We start from the raw sequence: 12453 nt of genomic DNA on the forward strand, positions 1-12453 counted from the left end.
ATGGCTTACCTGGGGCTTGAGGTTGGGGTGCAGCAGCACATAGCCGTTCAAGTCAATGGCAAAGACGTAGCCGTTGGCTCCAAGCTGCAGGTGTAGATTGGGGGGGGGGTGGCTCAGGGCCTGGAGGGCTGGGCAGGGGTTCCCCAAGCTCTGGACTTCTTCCTCCTGCCTTCCATGCGGCTGAGGGGTGCCATCTGCCTGCCTGGGCCGGGCCCCTACATGCCACGGGGCCCAAGCCTCCTTCTCAAGCCACGCCCAGCAGGCTGGTGCCCCTCACGGAGCAGCGCTGGCCTAGGCTGACCAGCTCTGTGGGACCACCGTTCGTTTGGCAGCCTGTCCTTCCCAGCCCATCGCCGGTTCTAATGGAGCAGTCAGCCGATGGCTCCACCTCCACTGGCTCCACAGGCTGCTGCTGCTCCCCTTGCCCCACCCCCTTACTGCCTCCTCCTGGTCCCCATCTCTAGAGCACAGCTGGAGGAATGGACCCTGGAATCCCACAGGCCTGGGGTGTCCCTTCCATGTGGAAGGGAAGGAGAAGTGAGACTCTGGACCCACCCTTACCTCTCAGTAGTTTTCTCAGTGCACATGGAGCCCACGACATGCGGCCCGTGTGTGGCTCGTTCACATTCCTCATCTGCCTCCCCTTTCCCGACCAAGCCTCAAACTCCCTTTGCCACAGGCCCGGGGCCAGCCGCACTGATCCTGCCCCTTCCCTGGGTTACGATTCTGTTTTTCACCTTCAGGCCTTTGTCCAGAGAACTCCCTCTGCCTCTAAGGTACGCCTTCCCTGCCTTTCTACCCAGCACGCTCCTGCCATGTGTAAGCCCAGGGGGCGTCAAACTACAGCCCATGGGCCACACCTGGCCCACCTCCTGGTAATGTACAGCTGCCAGCTAAGAATGGCTTTGACATTTTTAAATGCTTAAAAAAGATCAAAAGAACAATTCTATTTCATGACATGTGAAAATTAATCTGAAATTCAAATTTCAGTGTCCACAAACAAAATTGTGCTGGAACACAGCCATGCCCATTTGTTTGTTTTGCCTGTGGCCGTGTTCCCAATACAACAGCAGAATGGAGTATGAATGTGAGTACTGAGGCTGGCCGGGCCTCAAACAGTCAGAGTCTGGCCCTTTACAGAAAGTCTGCGGACCCCAGCTCTAGGCCCAAGGTCATCTCCTCCGGAAGCCTTCCCTGACTGCCTGAATGCAGAGGTCTCTATGGGGGTGTTCTAATCACCATCAAGTCTCCTCCGCGGCCTGGCTGTGTCCCCATGGGCGGCAGGGCAGGGCGAATGTGCAGGCGGACACTCACCGTGTAGTTGGGAGTCAGCCTTTTGATGTCATTCAGAGCCACGTCGATACCCATCACGCCCAGGATCAGCTGGTTCTGGGAGCAGAGGTGTGGGTCTGCAATGGGCTCAATTCCATGGGGTGCCCCCTGCCCACCCCCATGCCCAAGGCCTCACGCGGCTCTCACTGTCCGACTTGCAGGCCTGCCATCCCTCCTCTACCCCAGACCTGCTATGGGGATGCCAACCCTCCCCAGCCACACCTCATTCTTCCCCAGTGTGTGGGGGGGTCTCACCTTTTTTTCCCCAGGGCCATCCTGCGTCAGGTTGAATACTGGGAGGGTCCCTGTCACCACCAGCCCCAGCCCCTGAAGGGAGAGGACAGCTTGGTCTCCTGTGGCCAGCCATGCCCCCACCCCAGTGTTCAGAGCAGGAGCTCAGGTGCAAGCTGCCTTTCCTGCTCCTCTGCCTGGTTTACCCCCACAATGGGGCCCTCAAGGGGCACGACACTGGGCACATCCGTGGGGGAAGGTCACCAGCCCCACCCCCTCCTCGCCCAGAGGCTTTACCAGCGCATCCTCATACACGTTGGTCCATTGCACCTGCTTGGCCTCCTTGCCCGCCAGGACCATGGGCCTGCCCAAGACGTCTAGATATTCCTGGGGAAGGGATTGTAGGCAGGGGTCGAGAGTCTGTCCTTCCCACCACGCTTCCCTGTTCTGCCTCCGCGTGCATCATCACGCCACCAGAGGGCGCTCTCACCCCACAGCAGCTCATCATAGCCGCTGTCCCTCCCCCTACAAGCAAGGGGCTGGAGCAGGGGGCCCCCCACAGCCTCACCTGCGTGTTGATGCGGATGGCTCCGATGGAAGGGATCTCAAAATAGTAACCTGTGAGGGAAGGCAAGGCAGAGGCGGGCCTGGGTGGTGTTCAGGACCCACAGACAGAGGCCCTGGGGTATGTCCGCGGCCCTGACTTGTCCCTCAGGCTCCTCCCTCTCTTCTTGGTGTCGCTCCCCCTGAATCACGTCCTGTTAGTGCTCCCTGCCATGCGCTGTAAACTGGACCGATGCTCTATCAGGGGCTGTGAGTGCAGGGGTGTAAGGAAGCAGAGCGGGGGGGGAAGAGAGGAGCCTGAGGCCTGAGGTCTCTCGTTCTAGGCTGGCGGTGACATTCAGAGTCCACCCAGGGGACAGGCCCAAGTGCAAGGAGAGACAGACTGACCAGCAAACAGACACAGGGGCAGACGAGCTGGGAGACGGAGGGACAACGGACATTCAGACAGATGGGCAAAAAGATGCTCAGTCAGATGGACAAGTTAGCCAGACGGAGAGACAGATGAACAGCCACACGTAGGGAGAGATGGACAGTGGATGGGCAAGCAGCTGGACATACGGAAGGACAGGCGGGCAGCCAGCCCGAGGGATAGCAGAACGCGGCAGGCAGGCCTGGGGGCGGCGACGCCCGGACGAGGTACCTTTGTTGGCGCAGGCCATCCACTGCAGGGGTGTGACATCATAGTTGTGCTGCCCCACGGAGAAGGTGAACACTCGCACCTGCGTGGGGCCGGGGGTCACTGCCGCGGCTGCCAGAGCGCAGCCCTGCCCTGCGCAGGGCCCAGGTCCGGGGCCACCCCCGCCCGGGCCGAGCCTCACCGTGCGGTTGGGCCAGTTGTACTTCTCGAAGACGTCCTGCACGCGGTCCTCGCCCCCGTCCGTGAACATCATGATCACCTTGTTGCAGTTGGCACGGGTGATGTTGGACTGGGCAGGAGGTGGTGCGGGGTCAGGTGGCTCCAGCCTCTCCCGGTGCAGGCACGGGTCTCCCGCCCCCCGCAGGCCTGACCCGCTGGCCTTCCTCCCCCACAGCAGATGTTGCTATCTGCCCGAGCTGCTTGTTGGGTGCTAACAAGGCCATTTGTCTTGATTTCCCGGGTGTCCCCCAGCCAGGGCCCTTGCCCGCCCGAGCCACCCACAGGGCTCACGTTCTGTAGCTGGTCAAAGGCATACTCAAAGCCGGCCTTGTAGCCCGTGGTGCCCTTGGCCACCATGCCCTGCACCGCATCCTTGAACACCTTCTTGTTCCGCACGTTGGCCTGCACCAGGTGCGTGAAGCACGACACAGGCTGTGCCTTCTCGTTGAACTGCGGGGACAGCGAGGATGGTGGTCACACGGGCCGGGTGGGGGTGACCCGTTCCTGGCCTGCCTGCCCGCCCTGGGACTCACCGAGGCCACGTTCACATAGTCGTCGTCAGAGAGCGTGTCCAGCATCTCGCAGACGGACGTCTTCATCAGTTTCAGGGTCAGGCCACTCACGCTGCCACTCCTAGGGAGGTCACAGAGGCGCCAGGTGAGCCTCAGGCGTTCTCCTGCCATTCCCCCACTACGTTCCTGGGCGGAGCTGGGCCTCAGGCGTTCTCCTGCCATTCCCCCAGTATGTTCCTGGGCAGAGCTGGGCCTCAGGCGTTCTCCTGCCATTCCCCCACTACGTTCCTGGGCAGAGCTGGGCCTCAGGCGTTCTCCTGCCATTCCCCCAGTATGTTCCTGGGCAGAGCTGGGCCTCAGGCGTTCTCCTGCCATTCCCCCACTACGTTCCTGGGCAGAGCTGGGCCTCAGGTGTTCTCCTGCCATTCCCCCAGTATGTTCCTGGGCAGAGCTGGGCCTCAGGCGTTCTCCTGCCATTCCCCCAGTATGTTCCTGGGCAGAGGTGGGCCTCAGGTGTTCTCCTGCCACTCCCGCAGGATGTTCTGGGGCAGCAGATTCTAGCCCCTGCCCTGCCCCCCCCCCCCCCCCCCCCCCCCCCGCCAGCACTGCTCACTCACACATCCACAATGATGACCATATCCTTGGGCGATGAGGCTCCCTGGATATACCTGCCCAGGAGAAGCTTCAGTTAGGGCCAGCCTCACCGGGACTGTGCGGGTCCTTCCACCCACATACTGATTCAATATATTTCCACTGAGCAGCCACACAGGGCTCTGGGCACTGAGGATATTGCGTTTAATAAAAGCGTCCTTGCCCGTGACACGAGTGACCTGGTCCCCTAGCCCGTGAACGACCCTAAGGAGGAGTGAGCAGGTAATCCAGAGAGGGGACTGGAGGCATGGCCCCTGGTCTCAGTGGCCTGCTCTGGTCCCTAGCCCAGGCTGAGGTCCCAAGGGCAGAGTCCTAGCTGTGTACAGGACTGAACAGGTGGCAGGGAGGGAGAAGGTCGTGGGCTACCGCAGGCGAGGGAGAGCGGAGGGAGGCTCAGAGGGGTGGGGTGGGGGCTGGCCAACTCCACAGAGGACACATCCACCCTTGGGAACCTCCAGTGGCCCCATCGCTCAGTCCCGAGGGGGTGGAGTGCCAGGCAGTGAACGGGGGCAGAGGCAGCTGGGAGGCCTGCCTGGGTGATGGGATCCATTTTCCAGTGGCAACGATGTGTGAAATGAAAATTGGATAGAGCTGGCTGCGCCCTGCTCGGAGGCCTGGATATCGGGAGGGAGGGGAGCGGGTGGGAGGGGTGGGGAGCTGAGGGGGTGCCCCTGCCCAGCCCCTCCTTGCTCGCTCACCAGGGTCTCCTTCGGACATCGTACAGGTCGATTTTCTTGGGGGCTCGCCACGGGGTGGCTGTGGGGAAAAAGGAGGTGCATGGGTCCCACGGGGAAGGGCTCGGCCCCGCGTAGCAGGCGTTGAGGGAGTGACCAGGCCAACCTGCAGCCTATGGGCTGAGTGGACGGGCGGGGCGGGGCAGGCTGGCACCCACCTGGGTAGTAGCGAGTGACGCCTGTGGCGCTGCCGAAGACCTGCCAGAGCAGCGTGGGGTCCTGCCTGCGGTTCTCGGTGAACACGTTCTCCAGGGCCTCTGTCCAGTTGAGCTCATTGAGGATGACGGTGGCTGTGGGGGAAGCGGGGGCGCTGGGGTGGGAAGCACCTGGGCTGTCCCCTGCTGAACCTCACCTCGACGACACTCATGCACGTGACCCCCACTTAGGAAGCCTCGCCTGCCCTCTGCCTACCCAGGCTCTCCCCCATTCTCCCCCAGGCTCAGCTGGGGCTGCACCCGCTCCTCCAGGAAGACTTCTGGGTCCTCACCCCCTCCCAAGTCATCGAAGACACAGCTCAGCCTACCCTGCAGCCAGGCCCTACATGATCAGGGAGGGCAGCTGTGACCTGTGGCCCTGCAGAGGGGCCACCCAGGCGGCAGGGAGTTGTATGTTGGGATGCCGATCCAGCATGTTGCCGGAGCTGGCGCGGGTCCCCTGGGAGCTCACCCACTCAGCATGCACTCCGGGCTGCAGCCACAAGAAAGCAATTAAGGGCTCGATGATGGGGCTGGAATTATTCAGCTATTAAGGTACCTGATAAGCTGGAAGCCTCTCAGCTCCACGATTAATCAACTGGGGCCGGGAGCAGGCGGGGCGGGGTTCTTGGAGGGACAGGGTCTGTGCCATGATCCTGCTCCAACCCAGACAGGCATGTACGAGCAGGCCGCACACACACGCACGCACACACAGCCTGCACTCCCCAACAGTGTACCTGCATCTAACCTCTGTGATTCCAGCCAGGTGTGTGATCCCCTCGCCCCTGAACCTACCTGCCCAGCAGCTCGACTGCTGCCATGGGCACAAGGACTCACACATTGAGACCTGCACACCCTCTGTACCTACAGGACACCAACAGGTCCTGTTCTCACAGCCAGTCACCCCACCCACCCTTTCCCCCAGCCTCCCTGGCTGCACATGGCCAGACCCACCCCTGTGCACACTCGCAGAGCAAGGCTTCTCTCAGATGAATGGACTCCAGCCTGCAGAGCCCTTCATCTGGGCAGGGACTCAGATGGCCAGAGCAGTGCCCCTGAGCCCTAACTCAGGACAGCCCTAAGTCTGCCAATGTGTGCGTGGTACATGTTCTCGCAGGTGCGGTGTACCCGTCTCTGCCTGAGGGACTCAAAAAACCCCAGCAGGCGTTGGGCACCTGCTATTGCCAGGTATCTGTCCTCACCTCTCTCCTAGGGGCAGTCTCTTCTACCTCCTTTTTTCCCAGGTGGGGCCCTGACACCATCAATCCCCCACCCCACAGTCTCCATCAAAGACCCACTGCAAGTGAAAACCAGAGCACAGCCTCTGGACGTGGACACCTTCCAGCAGGTGAAGAGCTGGGAGTTAAAGACACACCTGCTCCTGGCTCTGCCACAGCGGGGGCACCGACACATTCCTGGGCACCCTTCCCTCCGCTCTCTCCCTCTCAGCGGGGCCTCTGCCATTTTATCTGCTGCCCAATCCCTCCCCCTCTGCTCTCCCTCCCCCCCTCTGGCCCTGCAGTTTCCCGTAACTGACCTTAATGTGAAAACAGAACACATTTCTAGCATTGGCTGTGCCTATTGAACACTATGTTATGGTCCTGTTCCTAATTTAGAAACTTAGTGAGTTGAACAATTTCTATTTTTCTCTTTAAGGAAAAAAAAATCAAGCCAGGCTCTCAAATGCTTCACACAGTCCTGTCTGTCCAGCACCCACTTGCCTGGCAAGCCCCACCCATCGCCTGGCCTCAGGTTCCTCATCTTCACAATGAGAGGCTTAGAGCAGACTGTCCTGGAAGCTCATCTCGCTCCTGGCAGAGGGGTGGTCCTGACTCAGGTCTAGAGCCGAGAGAAGACCCCTGGCTGGGCTGGGCTATCTGTGTCGGTGTCCCGACCACGCACACACACACACACACCACTACCAGACACACTTCTGCAAGCACGCCAGCCTCCTGACTGGGAAGGGCCCACGCACACCCGCACCCACTCGCACCCACGTGCACACTCTCAGATCACGCTGCGTTGGGAAATGGGGACCATGCCCCCTCAGGCAGGCGATTACAGATTTAATTAAAAGTGACACAGTAAATAAAAAACATATAAAATGTAATTTGTGTGGGTAGCGAGGGGTGACTGGGGAGGGCGGGTGGCTCCTGTTTTAATTAGGGTGCCTGCCTGTGATAGTGCTCCTCCACTGGCTCAGGCAGGTGGCCTGTGGAGGGGCAGGAACAGCACCCCCCTTCACCACCACCCCCACCACCCCGCCTCAGGCTGCCCATAAGGCCTGCTGACCCGAAGGGTGGAGGGAGCCTCCCTGAGGAACCTGGAGGATTCCCTGCATCCTGGAGACTATCTTTGTCCCAAGACCCTCCACCCAGTGGGCACCCTGGATTCTGAGGCCACCCTGTAGGTGACCACAGAATTACATCAGAACCAAGAGACCCCCAAGCCTTAGATCCTGCTGCTAGAGCTCTCCATATAGCGTTCAACTCTTGGCCTCCTCCCTCAACACATCCCAAGACCTTCGGTAAGTTCCTACTCATGTCTGACTGAAATCCTTCTAGCTGTAGTGACCTGGTTTCCTTATTGTGCAAAACCGCCCTCCCTGGAGCTAGGAATCTCAGCCACCCTCTACCCAATCTCCCTCCCCTTACTCTGCCCCCCATGCCAAGGAGCAGGGAAGTGTCACAGGGCTGGTGTGTGTGAGTAGCAGCTCCAAGATCCATCTGATGTGGTAGCTCCTCCATCATTCTTACATGGGGCCAGGGAATGAGAGGGGGTGCGGGAGCTGCTTTGGGGACGGGAGGGGATGGCCCAGCGTGTACGGGAGCAATTGTGTACGTGCATTCATGCAGGCGCATGTGCACACACCGGAGACCGTGCGCAGGGCGGGAGGCTCAAGGTTTTCTATCTACTGTGAGTTGCTTGCTGCCTGCGTATGGGTGAGTCTGAGAGGCGAGCTCGTGTGACCTTGGGTGTAGGGGGCTGGCGGTGGGTGGTACCAGCCAGGCGCCGGGGACCTGGAGGGCAGTGGGTCATGGCCTCACGGTGTGCGGGGACAGCTGTTCCCATCTCGCCGGACTCACAGCCTTTGTAGATATCCGTGGGGATCTGCACTGCTGTGTGCGAGTAGTTGACCTTGTTCTTGAAGTTGGGGTCCTCAACGAAGTCCAGCTTCAGAGTGCTGACCTTGGACCCCCTTTCCACACCCTCAACCTCAGGGTCGTCCTGCAGAAAGGGACCCCCCCATGGCAGCGTCAGGGCTGGCAGTGCTGGAGTGGGGACAGAGAGGCCTGCAGGCAGGGGAGGGCCGGGGTCTAGGTGGTGGGGCCATCTCAGAATCAGACAGAGAGAGAGATGGAGACACAGGGTATGGTCCCCTCACTCGGGAGGCCCGTGACTCCCACCTGCCCCTGCTCACCCCACCTACCATCCCCACATTTGCAAAACCCAAATTCCAAAACCAAAACCAAACTGACCCCTTCCCCACATCCTTGAAAACCAATTATCAGCGAAGGAGGTGGACCTCCAAGTCAGCGAGGGGCAGGCTGCAGACCTCTGCCTGCAGAGCGTGCCTTGGGCAGTCACTGGGGGAGGCTTGGTGGACCTGCCCAGGCGCTCTGGGACCTACTGCCTCTGGACCCTGCCCATCCCTAGCATGGAGTTCCTTTGGCAGCACTGAGCAGGCCCCGGCCCCACCTGGGGGAGGGGCACCACCCCCTTCTTGGTGTGAGGGGAGGGGTGACCCTAGGGGCTGAGCTGTGGGAAGTCCTGCGGAGAGAGGACTGGGGCAGAGACTAGCACTGAGACCAGCAGCCTCTGGAGGGAGGGTCTGCAGCGCCTGCCAGCAGCGGGACTGTCAAGGCCCCCCTCCACTGACTTTCTAAAATGAGCTGCAGCCGTCTGACAGGTGCCAATTACTGCATCTCTGGCCGGGCAGGCTGGGCATGCGCCGTGCGTCGCCGCCCACCACCACAGGCTGGCAGGAGTGGGTCTGCGACGGCAACGTTGACGTGCAGCCGAGGGGGTGGGCAGGCTCCGGTGCAGGTGTGCGAGGGGGAAGGGGAGATGGTGGCGGAGGGGGAAGGGGAGGCGGGAAAGGCGGCAGGCCGGGGCAGAGCTGGGGGCCCTGCGCCCTGGGAGGAAGCTGGGGAAGCAGCTGAACCATCCACATGCCCCCTCACTGCCCTGCCGCACCCCGTGACCGCCCTGGGCACAAGGCTCAGCTCGCCGCCTCTGCGCTGCGGACGGCACAGTGACAGCGGGTCCCGGGAACACCTCGACTCCCGCCTCCAGGTGTCTGCACAGGCTGCCTCGTCTGGGGAAGGGGTGATTGAGCCGCCCCAACCCGGAGCACTCCTGGAGGGGGTGCGGTGGCCCGGAAGGGCCTGCAGCGACCCCCCTTTGCATTTCTTTAAGGGCTGATTTTGTACCGCAGGCCCCGAGCCCCGGGCCGCCCTCCGCACACCCCGAGGGCCCGCAGCAGCTCCGGGGCGCTGGGGAGGCCGGCGGGCGGCTGCCCGGCGAGGCCAGAGCGGGGCGCGGCCGCCTCCGAGGCGTGAGCCACTCACGTTCTGCAAGGAGGGGGGCAGGCTCGGAGAAGAAAGCCCCCGAAATGTCAGAGGCAGATGAAGGGCGCTGGAAAATTTAATCTCCCAACTTTCCCAACTAATGTGACATTTGGATTCCGTTCCGATAAGCTATCAGCTGGCGAACTTTTTCCCTCCTTCTCTTCCCCCACCCCCACCTTCTGGCTGGTAATTTAAAAGTAAATGGTCTAGAAAGATCTCTTAACTGTACCTCTGGCAAAGATTTTTTAAAAAAACACAACAAGCAGGGGAGTCGGCAAATGTGTACGTGCGGAATTCATACTAAGGCCACTCTGGGCTGGGCTTTGGGGCTACCTGACCTCAGCCCTGCCCCGCCTGGGGTGATCTCCCTCCTTGGCCCCCCCTGGCCTCCCAGCAAATGCCTAACGGGCTGGGAGCAGGGAATCAGTGATTTAGAGCCAGGGGTTGGGGGTCCTGGATACACTGGGGGCTGCTGGAGGCAGGGAATTCAGGGTGTCCCGGGAGGGGGTCAGGCTCCACCCGGGCCAAGGAGCGCCTCAGTACCACCCCCACCCCCAGGGGCTTTGCGCGGTGGGCAGCGGCAGTCTCCCGGTTTACATTTAATGCGCTGATTGCTAAAATTACAGCCGCTGTTAAGGGGGGTACAGAGTTAGATTCAGGGTCTAATTAAAGGTTCGCTCTTCATTTGAATTTCAGATTCCAGCTATAATTTTAGCAACTTCTCTGGGAGCCACAGAGGCTCAGCCAAGGGAGAAAGCACACCTGCTTTAGCCCACCCGCCCCTCCTTCTCGGCCCCCTGCCTGCCTGTCCTTAAGGTCCCCCCAGGCCAGCCTGGCCCCATGGACCCTCTGCAGGGAGACTGCCTGCCTGCCCACATCGGGTGTTATTGGACACCTCCTGCTCCCTGAAGGACACCCCTCAGGCCAACAGGCCTGGGAGAGGAAGTCTGGATTTGGGGGTCTCCTGCACTACTCGGTGTGGGTGGGACCCCAGAGACTGAGCTGCTGTGACACCCGTTTCCAGAGGTGACAGTTGGGTTCAGCTACCTTTGCCTCAAAGGCGGGCACATGGACTTGGGCCTTGACAGGTTGACCAAACACTGTCTACTCAGCGTGCCCTGCCCCGAAACACTCTTGTCTACTTCGTAGGCCCCTCCTACCCAAATGATGTCGTCACCTGAAGAGCAGGCACAGGACCCGGGCTGCTTCTGCAGAGGGGGAGACTGACTGCGATCAGGGCCAAGCACTGCTCACGGGGGCCAGGGTGCAGGGTGCTCAGCACACTGAGCTGCTGTTCCCTCGCCACAGGGAAGGGTATCTGCACTGAAGCACATCTGGGCAGCACTGCATCCTGATTCTCAGCTGTCTGCCACCTCCAGGAAGCCCTCTCCAAATGCACTCAGCATCTGTCAGTTCTAGCATCTGAGTTGACCCATGAGAGGTCCCCAAGGGCCGGGGTCCCAGCCTGCCACACACTGTGCAATAAAACTGTGCCCCTTGGTGCCACAGAGACACAGCCCTGGAGAGGTCTGGGCCTCTAGCGTTTTGTCTGTGGAAGGTGTAGGGTGGGGGTCTGTGCTGCCACAGCCCTGCAGGCTCGAGCTCAGAATCCCAGAGAGCGCTGAGTCCCAACACTCCCTTCTCGCTGAGGCCACTAGCCCAGAGAGGGCGCATGGCGCTGGCAGCTGCCCCTCCCCCGTACAGGTGGGGGCACTTACCAGGTCGGCGTCAGCCTTGGCATCATAGTACACGATGTCTTCCTCCTAGTTGGGGAGAGAGGCCTCAAAGATCATGGCTCAGGGGCTCCTGAGGTGCAGCCAGGACCCCCAGCCCCAAGGCTTAGAATGACCCCCCAGATTCCTCTATCTGGAGCTTCCATCCAGGGAGGCAGGGTGAGCCAGGCTGGGAATGTTCCTGCCCCGGGAGACTGGGGCCTTCACTGGCCCCAGGACCAGGGTCCCCGTCCTGCTGCTCTGCTGTCCTGTCTGGCTGCAGACTCCGGCTGAGGGGCCACCGGGAGGAGAGGAAGATGGAAAAACAGAGCCGAGCCCGGCTGAAGTGAAATAACTCCACACTGCATCTTCCAATTTTTTCTATTAAAAAGCCTGCTCATTACGGGCATGTACTTATTAATTATCTGTGATTTGTTGTGAAATGCAGGGAGGTTTACACAACAGGAGAGGGAGAAAACAAAGCCCGGCCCAGCGCCTGCCCTGGCTGCCCGCGCGCCCCGCCCGCCCGCCCCGCCCGCCTGCCCAGCCGCTGGGTTCCTGGCCATCTGCACGTCATAATCACCGGCCACCCGGGAGACCTGTAACACAAACGGGCTAATTTCATGTTTAATGATCTTTAATCAGAACCGAGCAAGGCTGAGAGAGGCCACCAGAAGGTGAAGCTGGTGCCATCAAGTCCCACCCGCTCAGAAGGGGCCACTCTACCCCTGCCCCGATGGGCACCCGGGCCAGGACATGGGAGAGGGTCACTGTCTGGGTCACCCTCCCCAGCACTCCTTAGTCCTACTTTGCACAGCAAAACCTGCAGCTTGGCCCTGGCAGTCCCGCTCACTGGGAGCCTGTTTCTTTGTGGTCTGAAAATGGGGGTGATGATCCCGTGTACTCCCGGGGGTCTCACTGTAGACCAGCAAGCACAGAGCCAGCTCTTACTCCACGGTGGCCACCCCTCAGCTGGGCCTGACTGGGCCCCACCTGCTGTGTGACCTCGGGGCTGCACTCTTCCCTCCCTGAGCTCAGGCTCCTTATGATTTGGGGGGAGGGCTTGGCCTCGGTGACTGCCCAGGTGCTGGGTCTG

The 12453-nt window shown here is 60.9% G+C and overlaps 1 protein-coding gene across 2 annotated transcripts in view; it reads right to left on the minus strand.

The window, feature by feature from the left end:
- Positions 1-12453, minus strand: part of CACNA2D2 (calcium voltage-gated channel auxiliary subunit alpha2delta 2) — a gene marked incomplete at its 5' end in the record, with an annotated part of 110917 nt that overhangs the window by 12735 nt on the left and 85729 nt on the right. For both annotated transcript variants that reach the window (XM_081159976.1, XM_081159975.1), the window contains 14 exons: positions 10-84; positions 1315-1389; positions 1588-1659; positions 1861-1950; positions 2132-2181; positions 2768-2846; positions 2946-3053; positions 3275-3433; positions 3517-3616; positions 4113-4163; positions 4845-4902; positions 5039-5170; positions 8161-8302; positions 11364-11408. In XM_081159976.1, coding sequence (XP_081016102.1) covers positions 10-84; positions 1315-1389; positions 1588-1659; positions 1861-1950; positions 2132-2181; positions 2768-2846; positions 2946-3053; positions 3275-3433; positions 3517-3616; positions 4113-4163; positions 4845-4902; positions 5039-5170; positions 8161-8302; positions 11364-11408 — 1236 coding nt within the window. The remainder of the gene's footprint in view (positions 1-9; positions 85-1314; positions 1390-1587; positions 1660-1860; positions 1951-2131; positions 2182-2767; positions 2847-2945; positions 3054-3274; positions 3434-3516; positions 3617-4112; positions 4164-4844; positions 4903-5038; positions 5171-8160; positions 8303-11363; positions 11409-12453) is intronic.

Source organism: Miniopterus schreibersii, assembly GCF_964146895.1.
Source record: "Miniopterus schreibersii genome assembly, chromosome: 15".
Classification (NCBI taxonomy): Eukaryota; Metazoa; Chordata; class Mammalia; order Chiroptera; family Miniopteridae; genus Miniopterus; species Miniopterus schreibersii.